The sequence below is a fragment of the Berkeleyomyces rouxiae genome (assembly GCF_048999995.1).
Source record: "Berkeleyomyces rouxiae strain 22BRR77 chromosome Unknown BrBRR77_ptg000004l, whole genome shotgun sequence".
NCBI lineage: Eukaryota > Fungi > Ascomycota > Sordariomycetes > Microascales > Ceratocystidaceae > Berkeleyomyces > Berkeleyomyces rouxiae.
The window spans coordinates 1,926,289-1,940,122 of NW_027396494.1; the positions used below are offsets into that span (position 1 = coordinate 1,926,289).

General features: G+C 49.0%; 3 protein-coding genes across 3 annotated transcripts; 1 reads left to right on the top strand and 2 right to left on the bottom strand.

The window, feature by feature from the left end:
• Nucleotides 1-1,136: 1,136 nt before the first annotated feature.
• On the bottom strand, nucleotides 1,137-4,406 carry BROUX77_004747 (uncharacterized protein; the record flags this gene model as incomplete). The annotated part of the gene is made up of 1 exon (XM_073749543.1): nucleotides 1,137-4,406. The coding sequence occupies one exon, from the start codon at nucleotides 4,404-4,406 to the stop codon at nucleotides 1,137-1,139; it is 3,270 nt and encodes a 1,089-aa protein (XP_073605204.1).
• Nucleotides 4,407-4,909: 503 nt separating this feature from the next.
• Nucleotides 4,910-6,229, bottom strand: BROUX77_004748 (uncharacterized protein; the record flags this gene model as incomplete). Its single annotated transcript, XM_073749545.1, has 1 exon — nucleotides 4,910-6,229. One exon carries the CDS (start codon nucleotides 6,227-6,229, stop codon nucleotides 4,910-4,912), a length of 1,320 nt encoding a protein of 439 aa, XP_073605205.1.
• A 3,878-nt stretch (nucleotides 6,230-10,107) lies between these two features.
• On the top strand, nucleotides 10,108-10,863 carry BROUX77_004749 (uncharacterized protein; the record flags this gene model as incomplete). Its single annotated transcript, XM_073749546.1, has 1 exon — nucleotides 10,108-10,863. One exon carries the CDS (start codon nucleotides 10,108-10,110, stop codon nucleotides 10,861-10,863), a length of 756 nt encoding a protein of 251 aa, XP_073605206.1.
• Nucleotides 10,864-13,834: the final 2,971 nt, after the last annotated feature.

The following is a 13,834-nucleotide window of genomic DNA, read 5'->3' on the forward strand; positions in this document are numbered from 1 at the left end:
GCCGGCCACACCCGAGTAGATAAACCGGAGTGACACCTCAAGGTTACACAGACCACCAAGTGGTATAACCGTATCATCATACGTCCTTGGAACATTAGCGTGACACAACGGAAGCGGGGTAAGGTGCCAGGCATAACCCTATGCAATGGCAATGGCAAGAATGGCTATTCATGACAGTATGCTCCTTTTAAATGACTGATTTCCACAGCAGTACTAAGATCGCCACATCCTAGACTAGAATCAAGTCGGAGAATTCGCAAAAGGAAGCCGGGCATCTAGGGACACGGAAGTCCACCGGGCTTTGCAGAATCGGAACAGAAGGAATAAGCCAACCATACGGGTCTAGACACAGCATGACTCCGCAGGCAAGAATTGTAGATCTCGATGCACCAACAACATCGTGACGTATAGGGGATCAACGGAATCCCTAGCATGAAAGCTTGTACATCTGATCAACATAAAACAAGGCCTTGAAGTGCAACGACAACTTCGTAAGGGCCTCGTGTCCACAGACAAGAGGAAGGTAAAAAAGAATGGGAATAACGAAAGGCAACCTCATCAACCGAGGGGCAGCACCAAGGATCTTAAGTGGGAATAAGTTGAGAACGCAGCTCAGTACCCGCAAAGGCAAAGGTTTTTCAACCTTGTTGTCCTCCCTAGTTATGGCATTGGTCATGTGAGCGGTTCACTAAGTACAAGAGAGTCTTGCAGTTATGACCAGAATGCTGTTTATTATCTTTTGATGGAGAGAAAAAGGAAGAAGAAAGACTAAACTAAACAGCGGATTTGGGTCTACTATATAGACATTTTTGTGCTTACAAATGCAAGTTCCCGATCGGCTCAATATCCCTCCGTGAGCTCCTTATGTCCGAGTTTTCGGCGATAACTCGAGGTTAACTCCGATCCCGTCGGAATCCCTCAGTTTCCCTCGGAACACTTCGGACCTTTTTGCATCCTGCCGGATTAGGCGAATCCTACCCACGGACCTCAAGTCCGACCCGGTCCGAGCTCTCCGAAGCCTCCGAAGAGTTGCCGAAGTTCATCCGAAACCTTGTCCAAATTCGGTGAAACGACCTGCATTCGAAAGCACTGGATCAGCTCTGTCTGATCCAACCACGGGTTCTCAACCCGTAACATTACCCCCCTCTTCTCCTCTGTGTGGGTGGCCCTGTCCGCGCACCGGCCTCTGGTTCACCAACGTCATCGTCGTCTCCAAACTTCGCTTCAAAGGTGTCCAGTGCTTCAGTCTCCTCAAAGTCGGCTCGTGGTCTCCAATCGGGCTCTGCGTATCCAACCCATTTAACCAGTAGTTCTCTTCGAAATCCCCTTCCAATGCGTCTTCGTCGACTTCTCAGGATTTGTTCGACCAAAAATTCAGGCTCGCCGTAGTCGTTCTCTTCAATGTGTGGAGGCTGGGCATCGTCTGTTTCTTGGGAGGGCAACGGGTTGTTCGGTGCTCGTTTAAGGAGGTCGACATGGAAGCGGGGATGGATGTTTGTTGGTACATCAAGCTCGACCACATGGGGAGAAACCACTTTCGTGACGCGGTACTTGGCATTGGCCCAAGCAAGCTTCTTCAACAGTTGCGGAGTGCTGATATTTTTGAGTTTTAACCATACAAGGTCACCCACTTCGAAGCGTTCCTGGGCACCACGTGATCTGTTTGCCTGGTCTTCCATTTCCTGTTGACGGGTGGCCATTGCTGCTTGTGCCAGTTCCCAACCTTCGCGTAGCTTTTGAACGAACTTCTCCGCATCTGTGGCCTCCAAAACTCCGTGAAGAGCCTGATCGGCGATGACCTGCTGAATTGGACTGACATGGTAGCCGTGCGTGAGGAAAAAGGGGCTCATTCCTGTCGAAGTGTTTCGGTTGTTGATTGCTAACATAGCGGATGGTAGCAGGTCGGGCCAGTCGTATTGTGAATAGGTAATGAATGCTCGTAGGTATGCCAACACTTCCTGGTTCATCCTTTCTGTCGCTCCGTCGGTTTCTGGGTGGAAGGCAGTTGACAGTCTCTGTTCGATCCCTGTCAGTTCGCACAACTTGGTCCAAAATTCGCTCGTCCAATTGCTTCCACGGTCTGATGTTAAGGCGTGAGGGAAGCCGTGGTGTTTCCAGTGGCAGTGTACGAACCGCTCTGCACACTTTTCGGCTGCCATAGTTGTCATGGCCTCCAAGCTGACAGCTCCAGTAAGTCGGTCCACAATGACCATCAAGTATCGTGGGTCGCCAGTTTTTCGTGCAGGTAGTTCCGTCATAAAATCGATACCGAGTTCCGAGTGTGGTCGTTCAGGGATAGGCAGTGGTCGTAAGAGTCCCTTCTTTCTTTCTCGCCATACTTTGGATCGTCCACACACGTCACAATTGGCGCAGAATTGGCGCACCTCTCTTGAAATGCCAGGCCAAAAGAATTCCCGGGACAGAATCGCAAGCGTGCCGTCTCGACCTGGGTGTCCTGTGACATGTGAGTCGTGTGTTTTCTGGATCAGCGCAGTTCGCAATGGTTCCCAGTCAGGCACGAACAGTTTGTGCCGATATACTAGAGCGCCGCGCTCGTCGAACTCGCATTCCGCTATAGAGATCGTGACTTTTCTCGAGATGGTAGGAGGAAAACTTCGTTCGCCACTGGCCAACGCTTGGTACATGAGTGCAATATCCGAATCCTTCGTCTTAGCTGTATCCCATAGTTCCTGCAGGTGGAGTTGCGCGAAAAGCTGCGCACCGTTAGGGATCCGGTCCGCGGGTTGGGTAACGTGGGCCGGGGTCATCATTACTGCTGCATCTGGTGACACCCAATGGTCCTTGACAAGTCTCATGATCCGAGATTTTAACCTGTCGTCGTCTTCGCCTTGAGGAATGTCTTGTTCTCGTCTGCTAAGGGCGTCGGGTTTACCACTTTTGCTTCCTGATCGGAACTCAAGCTGGAAGTCGTATTCTGAAAGCTTCTGGGACCACCGAACCTGCCGCTCTGAAAGTTTCCGTGTCGTCATAAAGTATTGCAGGTTCTTGTGGTCGGTCAATATTTTGAAGGGGGCGCCAAGACTCTTCAATTCGCCCCTCCACTCTTCCAAGCACTTCACAACTGCCAGGAGCTCTTTGTCGTGAATCTCATAGTTGACCTCGGCAGGGGACAGCTTCTTGGAAAAGAATGCTACTGGGCGCAGTTCGCCTTCGTCGTCCACTTGGGATAGAGTTCCTCCCAGGGCCCATCCAGAACAGTCGCATTCCACGATCGTCTTCCTGTCTTCGTCCCACATCGCTAGAACCGGGGCGGTAATAAAAAGGTTCTTCAGCGTCTCGAAAGCTCGTTCTTCGATTGGGCCCCAGGTCCATGCGGTGCCTTTCTTCGTTAGCCTGACTAGTGGAGCCGCCACGTCGCTGAAGGAATCGATAAACTGGCGGTAAAAATTTGCGAATCCTATAAAACTTCGAACGCCCTTGACATTGGTGGGTGGCGTCCATTCTCGTATGGCAGCGACCTTTGCTGGGTCGACTTTGACACCTTTGCCTGCTTGGATGATGAAACCTAGGTACTTTGTTTCAAAAACTGCGAATTCGCACTTGTCGATGTCTAAACGGAGACCTGCATTTCCCAATTTTTTGATGACGAGGTTGACTTTTTCCATGTGGTCTGCGTAGGTGCCGTCGGTATAAATCAGGACGTCGTCAATATACGCGGAGCAGAAGTCGTCCAAATATTCTTGCAGGGTTGAATTGATATACCGTTGAAAGGTTGCAGGGGCTCCGGTGAGTCCAAAAGGCGTCACCAGCCATTCAAAAAGTCCAAAACGTGTGCGGAAGGCCGTTTTCCATTCATCTCCCTCTTTTATGCGAATCTTGTGGAAAGCGGCACGAACATCGACCTTTGTGAAGTACTTCGCCTTAGACAACGCTCGTAGTGTCTCACTGATCAAAGGAAGCGGGTATCGGTCTTTTTCAGTAATGGCGTTAATGCCGCGGTAGTCAACGCAAAAGCGCAACCCTCCTCCAGGCTTACGTACGAAAAGAACAGGCGCGCCGCCGGGAGAGCTGCTGGCTCGAATCCAATTCCTGTCCAGATGGTCCGAGAGGGTTTTCCGTAAGACTAACAGCTCGTCGCGGGACATGCTGTACAAGGGACCCCACGGGACTTCGTTCTCTCGCCCTTGTTTGTCTTTCGTCAGGTTGATAGCGTGGTCTATTCCGGGGCGGTTCGGGGGTTGGTCGTCCTTTTCGTCGTCTAAAAACACTTCTGCCAAGTGTTTGAGTTCGCTAGGCAGTCGTTTGTCGATCTCTTGTAGGGTAACACGAGGTTTTACTTGCAATGCCTTGTTGATGTCTTCGATGGTGGCAGCAAAAACCTCTATGTCTTCATTCTTTTTCTTGCTGCGCCGGATTTCTGCAGCAAAGACGGATGCCATCACCATGCTCGCTTTTGTGGTTGTTATATGGGCGTCGAGCCATCCTTTTTCTCTCACAACTTGGGCATCTTCTTCGCTTCCGAGGCGTATGACTCGTTCTTTCGCCAGGTAGACAACGTCATTCCTTTCCATCCAGGGTTTTCCCAAAATCATGTCGTATGCTAGGTTCGGGATGACGTACCCGAAAATTCTTTCTGTCCGGCCGTCAATATCTAGATCGCAGAACGCCATCTCTGAGATCCATCTTTTTTTTTCGTCGTTTTCGGCTAACTTGAGTTCCCGTCTTCTTATCGGGATGCGCTGGAGCCCTTTCTTTCTCACCAAAGTCTCGTTGAACGCCGATGTTACAAGGCATCCACTGTCAAATAAAGCATCACAGTAAAAGGAATTGTTAATAAATGCTTCAATTAGGAACGGAGTGGAGTGTAAATCTTTAAATACATCGAGCGGAACATCGCAATTGTTGGGGCTCTTCTTCTTATGACCCTGGGGGCGACTTTTCCCAGAGTCTACTCTTTTTCCTCGTCGTCGGAAAGGTCATCGGCCACATCATCCATCGATTCGGGGGCTTGTTGGATTGTCGTGCGGTTCACTCTTGCGGGCGCACGGGCCGGGGCAAACTTGGGGCATTCGAAGGATCGGTGGCCCTTGGCAAGACAGCGGAAACAAGCGTTGCTGGATCTAGCGGTTTCTATCTCCGCCGGGGTTCTCCAAGGGGCGCGGGATTTTCGGGGGCGTTGTCCATAGTTGTTCGAGGCGCGGCCTTGGAGGGCGTTGACACCTGTCATCATGGTGTCTCCGTCGTTGTCGATTCGCGTCTGCTGATTTGCGACACTTGGGGTCACCACTTCGGCGAACCTTGCTCCACCTCTAGTTTTCGCGTACCACGTCGAGGTCTTGGACGTGTCCTTCGACCGGTATCCTGGCAACGCTTCCACTCGGCCAGCCACCGTCTTCACCTTCTCAACCCAACGCGGGTAATCATCGTTGGGGAGGTTTTTTGCCGTGAGGTGTACCTGTAACGTTTGGTTGATAGCGGAATTCAGGTACATGATCTTCACACGGTCTGGCCAATCTAAACCTCCACAAAGGCCAACTTGATGCTCGAAATCCTGCAAGAACGATATAAAACTCTGATGGTTTCCCATCTGCATGGTCAAAAGCTTTTGACCCGCCTTCTGAATAGCCTCCTTGTCTTCGAATTGGTCATGGATATGGCCAAGGTAGGCGTCCCAATCCCAACCATGAGTGGCTCCGTCAGTGAACCACTGTTCAACTCTGGCCTGTTGCTCTGTGGGAATGGCCATGAAAACACTTAGGCAAATTGCCTGGGAGGAGCCAACGACTTGTGATTCGATCTGAGCTCGGGCCTTCAACTGTTTGAAGAATCGCGGGAACGACGCTGTCTTTCCGTCCCACTCCGGCCATTTTGCGTTGTACCGATGGTCGATCATCGGGGCGAAGGGGCCCGGGGTACGTACTGGCGCCGGGGTAGGGGCTACCGGGGCAGGTGCAGGTGCCGGGGGGGCGGTTGCCTGTAACAGGACTTGGCTTCGTAGCAACATCTGGATCACTCTCAGTTGCTCCGGAGTGAACACCTCCAATCCTGGGGTGTCTGAACTCTGCTGTGGGGGCGCCTCGGCTTGTTGCCGGGAGGGGCCAGGCTGGTCAAGCGCAAGTCCAGCCAGAACATCTTCCATCTTGTCGTTACTCATTCTGGCTCGACGGCGTATAGGGGACGCGTTGTCTTCGGATGCGGACCAGAATGAGGGCGAGGGTGGCTGTACGGGGCTTGTACTGCGGGGGCTTGATGTGATGCCGTACTTCATTCGTCAAGTATGGCGCGGTAGGAGGGCGATGAAGTTTCCTCACAAACTTCTAAGAAACAATAGGGGGTGATGAAGTTTCCTCACAAACTTCTAAGAAACAATAGGGGGTGATGAAGTTTCCTCACAAACTTCTAAGAAACAATAGGGGGTGATGAAGTTTCCTCACAAACTTCTAAGAAACAATAGGGGGTGATGAAGTTTCCTCACAAACTTCTAAGAAACAATAGGGGGCAATGAAGTTTCCTCACAAACTTCTAAGAAACAATAGGGGGCAATGAAGTTTCCTCACAAACTTCTAAGAAACAATAAAGGATCAAAAGATAATATGTGAGCGGTTCACTAAGTACAAGAGAGTCTTGCAGTTATGACCAGAATGCTGTTTATTATCTTTTGATGGAGAGAAAAAGGAAGAAGAAAGACTAAACTAAACAGCGGATTTGGGTCTACTATATAGACATTTTTGTGCTTACAAATGCAAGTTCCCGATCGGCTCAATATCCCTCCGTGAGCTCCTTATGTCCGAGTTTTCGGCGATAACTCGAGGTTAACTCCGATCCCGTCGGAATCCCTCAGTTTCCCTCGGAACACTTCGGACCTTTTTGCATCCTGCCGGATTAGGCGAATCCTACCCACGGACCTCAAGTCCGACCCGGTCCGAGCTCTCCGAAGCCTCCGAAGAGTTGCCGAAGTTCATCCGAAACCTTGTCCAAATTCGGTGAAACGACCTGCATTCGAAAGCACTGGATCAGCTCTGTCTGATCCAACCACGGGTTCTCAACCCGTAACAGGTCATAGAAGTAAGAGCCAGGCCTGTAGGTTATAACAAACAACAATCGCTCAGTTCCATAGCCCATAAATCTGTTGCCTGCAAGATGCAGAAGGTCCCCTGAGAACTACCAAGTTCTGGTAACAAGTGTACACCAGAGTGGCTACTCAGTTGGCACAATCATCAATCGCCGCGACATAATCGCCTCCACAATAGCTAAGAACCCCCTGGGACATGGTTCGATGGATGTAAACGAACACGATTCCGGTTGTGGGAGAATAGACTAACATGTGTAATGGGGACTCATCATCGATCGGGTAATTGGTATATGACAACAGACAGCATGGAAACAAAGACGTGCAGGATCCGTAAAGAGTATTGGTGAAAGGGGAAAACAAGAAATTGGTAAAGTCAGCTTGTCAAACTTGGCAGTATTTCAGCACAAGATACAAGACTGGCCTGCACCACCATAGGCAGGACTTCGAAGAGGGACATCGTGTTTCTTTTAACGAGAAGAAAAACAACAAGATATTGTCCAAAAGAGAGAGGCAGAGAGTAGGCCCAAGTGAAGACACAAAGAGGTCGCAGAAAGGAGACATAGAGTAGTCGCAAGTAGACGTAACAGAGTCGAAGAAAGTAACAGGCAAGAGAGCTGTCCAAAGTAGAGGACACAGAACATGTCACAAGAAGTAGACGTATAGTGGTCGTAAGTAGACACAACAACAGCCGAAAGAAAATAGTCCGAACAGTGGCCTAACGCATTAGACACAACTGTGGCACGAAGACTAGACATAACTGTCAAGAAGTGGGACAGAAGCGAGCTGTTAACAAAGCGAGTAGACAGCAACTGTCAATACCCAGACAGACACGGGCTGTCAGCAAAGCGAGTAGATATAAACTATCAATACCCGGACAGACACGAGCTGTCGGCAATTATAACCCAGCAGGGGTCAAACGCAAGCACCATAGTGGTCAAAGAAGAGACACAAAAAAAACAGTCGCCGATGGACACACGGTGTCACAAGGAAGAGGCATTAAGAGGTGTCAACCCAAAGAACAGACACGAGCTGTTCGTAGAACCAACGAGCTCAGCAAAGAACAGACACTAGCTGCTGATATCATATAAATAGACCCAACAGGAGTCAAAACAATTAGGCAAGACAAAGGCCAAGAAATACAGACACAGAGGTCTAAAAACAGACATAAACTGTCCAAGAAATCCCACAAGAACTCAATAACATGCTTTGGCACAATGGCAGGTGTGTGAGTAAACTCAACAACAACACTTTATACACTCAGGTACCATGTTGTAACTCAAAGTAATCTGGGAGTTGGCAACATCATTGCTGCAAGCCAAAAGGTGCATAGCTGGTAGACATGGCTTTCTGGAAACCCCCGTTCAGATGTGGCAAGTTGTAACGACTGGTTGATGCGGGACCAAATGAACAGCTTATAAAATAAGGTAGTTGACCGCCCGTAAATCAACAGAAGATCGTACACTGCCTGGTTCCCGAGGACAAAGAATCGGAGAAGCCAACACTGAAGAAGTAGGGGCAATGAAGCCACGTGTGAGCATGCCATCCAGGTTTTGCTTGACAAGTTGCAAATTTAGATGTGCATCATCAGACGGAAGAGTATTGATATGTTCGGCAGTCGAGACAAGATTAACAGCATGACCTGCGTCTTGACAAGAGGTGGTTGAAGGTACACCATCCCGCAAGAACACCGGACGCAAATCATAATAACTGTCCGAACTGCATTCGGGATATCGCTTGTGCACTTGTTCTAGCCGTAGGTCATCCTGATCAACAGGATCGAGAACCTGCTCAGCGGTAGTGCGGTGAGCCCGCCGGTTCTCATTGCTTGCAGTGGAACGCAAAGCTTGAGACGACATTAGCCTAGAGGAACAAAGTGCTTCAACGAAATTAAAGGAGCTGGGACAGAGACAGTGCCATCAACTGACTGTCCACAGAAGAAGAGAAGTAGATTGAGAAATGGAATCAACTAAGAACCAGAAAGAGCCGAGTTATGACTAGCGGACGAAGAAGGTTGTGTAACAACAGCAGCGCTAGTATGATCATAGGAAGACGGGATATCGGCCGTAGTCGAGAGCCGGAACGAAAAGAAGAATAAGGTGTGCTAAAGAATAACAAAGAGTTGGAAGAATGTGTGAGTCTTTAAATGAAGCTTAACAAAATATTACGGATAGGGCCCAAGGAAACCATTAGGGTTCTAGAAAGCCAACGACTCAGGACAATGATAGGTTCCAGAGGTGGACAGTCAGGCCTGCGCGGATATACGGCCGGGAGGAGAGGATAGAACTCTCTAGGTCGTATGGTCGGTTTGAGGTAAAGAGGCACACTCAACTAATTGATCTTATAACACACGGAAGGGAATAAACAATCACAGGAACACTGAGGTAACGAAGACGACAGAAGGTACTGATGCAATGAAGGCTATCAAGAAACAAGTGATAATTAAAGATATAGTACTAAAGAAGAAGGTACTATCGAAGAAGTGATACTATAAACTAGTATACAAAGAAGAATGGCAAAAGGGGTGTATGTGATTGTTAAGCTTGGGGAGCAAGAGTTAACCTGATCACACAGGGCAGAAGGCAACGCTATTTAAGGCGTTGCAGATTCTGACAACAGAGATCTTCCCAAGCTAGAACCAAATCACAGATAACCGAAAGTGGGGACATACGTAACTCAACGTTACCAGACGCTACTATCAAACCGGATGTTAGTTCACGAGATAAACCAACACGGCAGCAGCAGAACTGAAAATCCCTCAAGACACCCAGGCAACGATATGTCGCGTTACAGCGATATCGGCCTAACAGGTGTGGGCCCCACGCTCAAACGCTGTTGACACAAAAGGAACGAGAATAGCAGTCAACTCAGAATAAGCTGCATCAACTGCAGAGTACCGAGTTACCTAATAGCGATGATCTATAGTGTGCAAGCCGGCCACACCCGAGTAGATAAACCGGAGTGACACCTCAAGGTTACACAGACCACCAAGTGGTATAACCGTATCATCATACGTCCTTGGAACATTAGCGTGACACAACGGAAGCGGGGTAAGGTGCCAGGCATAACCCTATGCAATGGCAATGGCAAGAATGGCTATTCATGACAACGCCGCTCTCGTATACGTCAGCCACCTGCAGAAGGTCAAGGAGATGAAGCTCGTTCCAAGCACTCTCTTCCTTGATGTCAAGGGCGCTTTCGACCACGTGTCAAAGCCCTGCTTGATGCGCAGCTTACGTGAGCTCGGTCTTCCCCTGGTGTTCCGAAAATGGGTTGCTTCGTTCCTCCAGGACCGTACTGTCGGCCTGCACATCGAGGGTCAGCCGTTTCCGATGACCCCGGTTAACATCGGCATCCCCCAAGGTTCCCCCATCAGTCCTCTACTCTTCCTGTTGTATGCTCGGCATATAGTGGCTCGGGTGGCCGGCGACACACCACAACTTCAGCTGTCGTATATAGACGACTTCAGCGTAACCGTGGCGTCCAAAAGCCCGAGGCGTTCGGCGGCGCTTCTCGAAGAACTCGTGACGGAGCCGCGGGCCAAGGCTCGCGACTACGGCATTGAGTTTGAAGAGAGCAAAACTGAACTGATCCACTACACCGATGCTGCAAAGTGGGCCTCCCAAACTGTCCGAGTAGGTGATGTCACTGTGCGTCCCCAAAAGATGGTCAAGTGGCTAGGTTTCCATTTCGACAACAGACTTTCGTTTAAACAGCACGTCCAGGCACGGACCCAAAAGGCTGAGATCGCGTTCCGCGGCTTGCTTCGGCTCGCTTCGAACACGCGTGGACTGTCCATTGCTATTACGGATAGGGCCCAAGGAAACCATTAGGGTTCTAGAAAGCCAACGACTCAGGACAATGATAGGTTCCAGAGGTGGACAGTCAGGCCTGCGCGGATATACGGCCGGGAGGAGAGGATAGAACTCTCTAGGTCGTATGGTCGGTTTGAGGTAAAGAGGCACACTCAACTAATTGATCTTATAACACACGGAAGGGAATAAACAATCACAGGAACACTGAGGTAACGAAGACGACAGAAGGTACTGATGCAATGAAGGCTATCAAGAAACAAGTGATAATTAAAGATATAGTACTAAAGAAGAAGGTACTATCGAAGAAGTGATACTATAAACTAGTATACAAAGAAGAATGGCAAAAGGGGTGTATGTGATTGTTAAGCTTGGGGAGCAAGAGTTAACCTGATCACACAGGGCAGAAGGCAACGCTATTTAAGGCGTTGCAGATTCTGACAACAGAGATCTTCCCAAGCTAGAACCAAATCACAGATAACCGAAAGTGGGGACATACGTAACTCAACGTTACCAGACGCTACTATCAAACCGGATGTTAGTTCACGAGATAAACCAACACGGCAGCAGCAGAACTGAAAATCCCTCAAGACACCCAGGCAACGATATGTCGCGTTACAGCGATATCGGCCTAACAGGTGTGGGCCCCACGCTCAAACGCTGTTGACACAAAAGGAACGAGAATAGCAGTCAACTCAGAATAAGCTGCATCAACTGCAGAGTACCGAGTTACCTAATAGCGATGATCTATAGTGTGCAAGCCGGCCACACCCGAGTAGATAAACCGGAGTGACACCTCAAGGTTACACAGACCACCAAGTGGTATAACCGTATCATCATACGTCCTTGGAACATTAGCGTGACACAACGGAAGCGGGGTAAGGTGCCAGGCATAACCCTATGCAATGGCAATGGCAAGAATGGCTATTCATGACAGTATGCTCCTTTTAAATGACTGATTTCCACAGCAGTACTAAGATCGCCACATCCTAGACTAGAATCAAGTCGGAGAATTCGCAAAAGGAAGCCGGGCATCTAGGGACACGGAAGTCCACCGGGCTTTGCAGAATCGGAACAGAAGGAATAAGCCAACCATACGGGTCTAGACACAGCATGACTCCGCAGGCAAGAATTGTAGATCTCGATGCACCAACAACATCGTGACGTATAGGGGATCAACGGAATCCCTAGCATGAAAGCTTGTACATCTGATCAACATAAAACAAGGCCTTGAAGTGCAACGACAACTTCGTAAGGGCCTCGTGTCCACAGACAAGAGGAAGGTAAAAAAGAATGGGAATAACGAAAGGCAACCTCATCAACCGAGGGGCAGCACCAAGGATCTTAAGTGGGAATAAGTTGAGAACGCAGCTCAGTACCCGCAAAGGCAAAGGTTTTTCAACCTTGTTGTCCTCCCTAGTTATGGCATTGGTCATAGAAGTAAGAGCCAGGCCTGTAGGTTATAACAAACAACAATCGCTCAGTTCCATAGCCCATAAATCTGTTGCCTGCAAGATGCAGAAGGTCCCCTGAGAACTACCAAGTTCTGGTAACAAGTGTACACCAGAGTGGCTACTCAGTTGGCACAATCATCAATCGCCGCGACATAATCGCCTCCACAATAGCTAAGAACCCCCTGGGACATGGTTCGATGGATGTAAACGAACACGATTCCGGTTGTGGGAGAATAGACTAACATGTGTAATGGGGACTCATCATCGATCGGGTAATTGGTATATGACAACAGACAGCATGGAAACAAAGACGTGCAGGATCCGTAAAGAGTATTGGTGAAAGGGGAAAACAAGAAATTGGTAAAGTCAGCTTGTCAAACTTGGCAGTATTTCAGCACAAGATACAAGACTGGCCTGCACCACCATAGGCAGGACTTCGAAGAGGGACATCGTGTTTCTTTTAACGAGAAGAAAAACAACAAGATATTGTCCAAAAGAGAGAGGCAGAGAGTAGGCCCAAGTGAAGACACAAAGAGGTCGCAGAAAGGAGACATAGAGTAGTCGCAAGTAGACGTAACAGAGTCGAAGAAAGTAACAGGCAAGAGAGCTGTCCAAAGTAGAGGACACAGAACATGTCACAAGAAGTAGACGTATAGTGGTCGTAAGTAGACACAACAACAGCCGAAAGAAAATAGTCCGAACAGTGGCCTAACGCATTAGACACAACTGTGGCACGAAGACTAGACATAACTGTCAAGAAGTGGGACAGAAGCGAGCTGTTAACAAAGCGAGTAGACAGCAACTGTCAATACCCAGACAGACACGGGCTGTCAGCAAAGCGAGTAGATATAAACTATCAATACCCGGACAGACACGAGCTGTCGGCAATTATAACCCAGCAGGGGTCAAACGCAAGCACCATAGTGGTCAAAGAAGAGACACAAAAAAAGCAGTCGCCGATGGACACACGGTGTCACAAGGAAGAGGCATTAAGAGGTGTCAACCCAAAGAACAGACACGAGCTGTTCGTAGAACCAACGAGCTCAGCAAAGAACAGACACTAGCTGCTGATATCATATAAATAGACCCAACAGGAGTCAAAACAATTAGGCAAGACAAAGGCCAAGAAATACAGACACAGAGGTCTAAAAACAGACATAAACTGTCCAAGAAATCCCACAAGAACTCAATAACATGCTTTGGCACAATGGCAGGTGTGTGAGTAAACTCAACAACAACACTTTATACACTCAGGTACCATGTTGTAACTCAAAGTAATCTGGGAGTTGGCAACATCATTGCTGCAAGCCAAAAGGTGCATAGCTGGTAGACATGGCTTTCTGGAAACCCCCGTTCAGATGTGGCAAGTTGTAACGACTGGTTGATGCGGGACCAAATGAACAGCTTATAAAATAAGGTAGTTGACCGCCCGTAAATCAACAGAAGATCGTACACTGCCTGGTTCCCGAGGACAAAGAATCGGAGAAGCCAACACTGAAGAAGTAGGGGCAATGAAGCCACGTGTGAGCATGCCATCC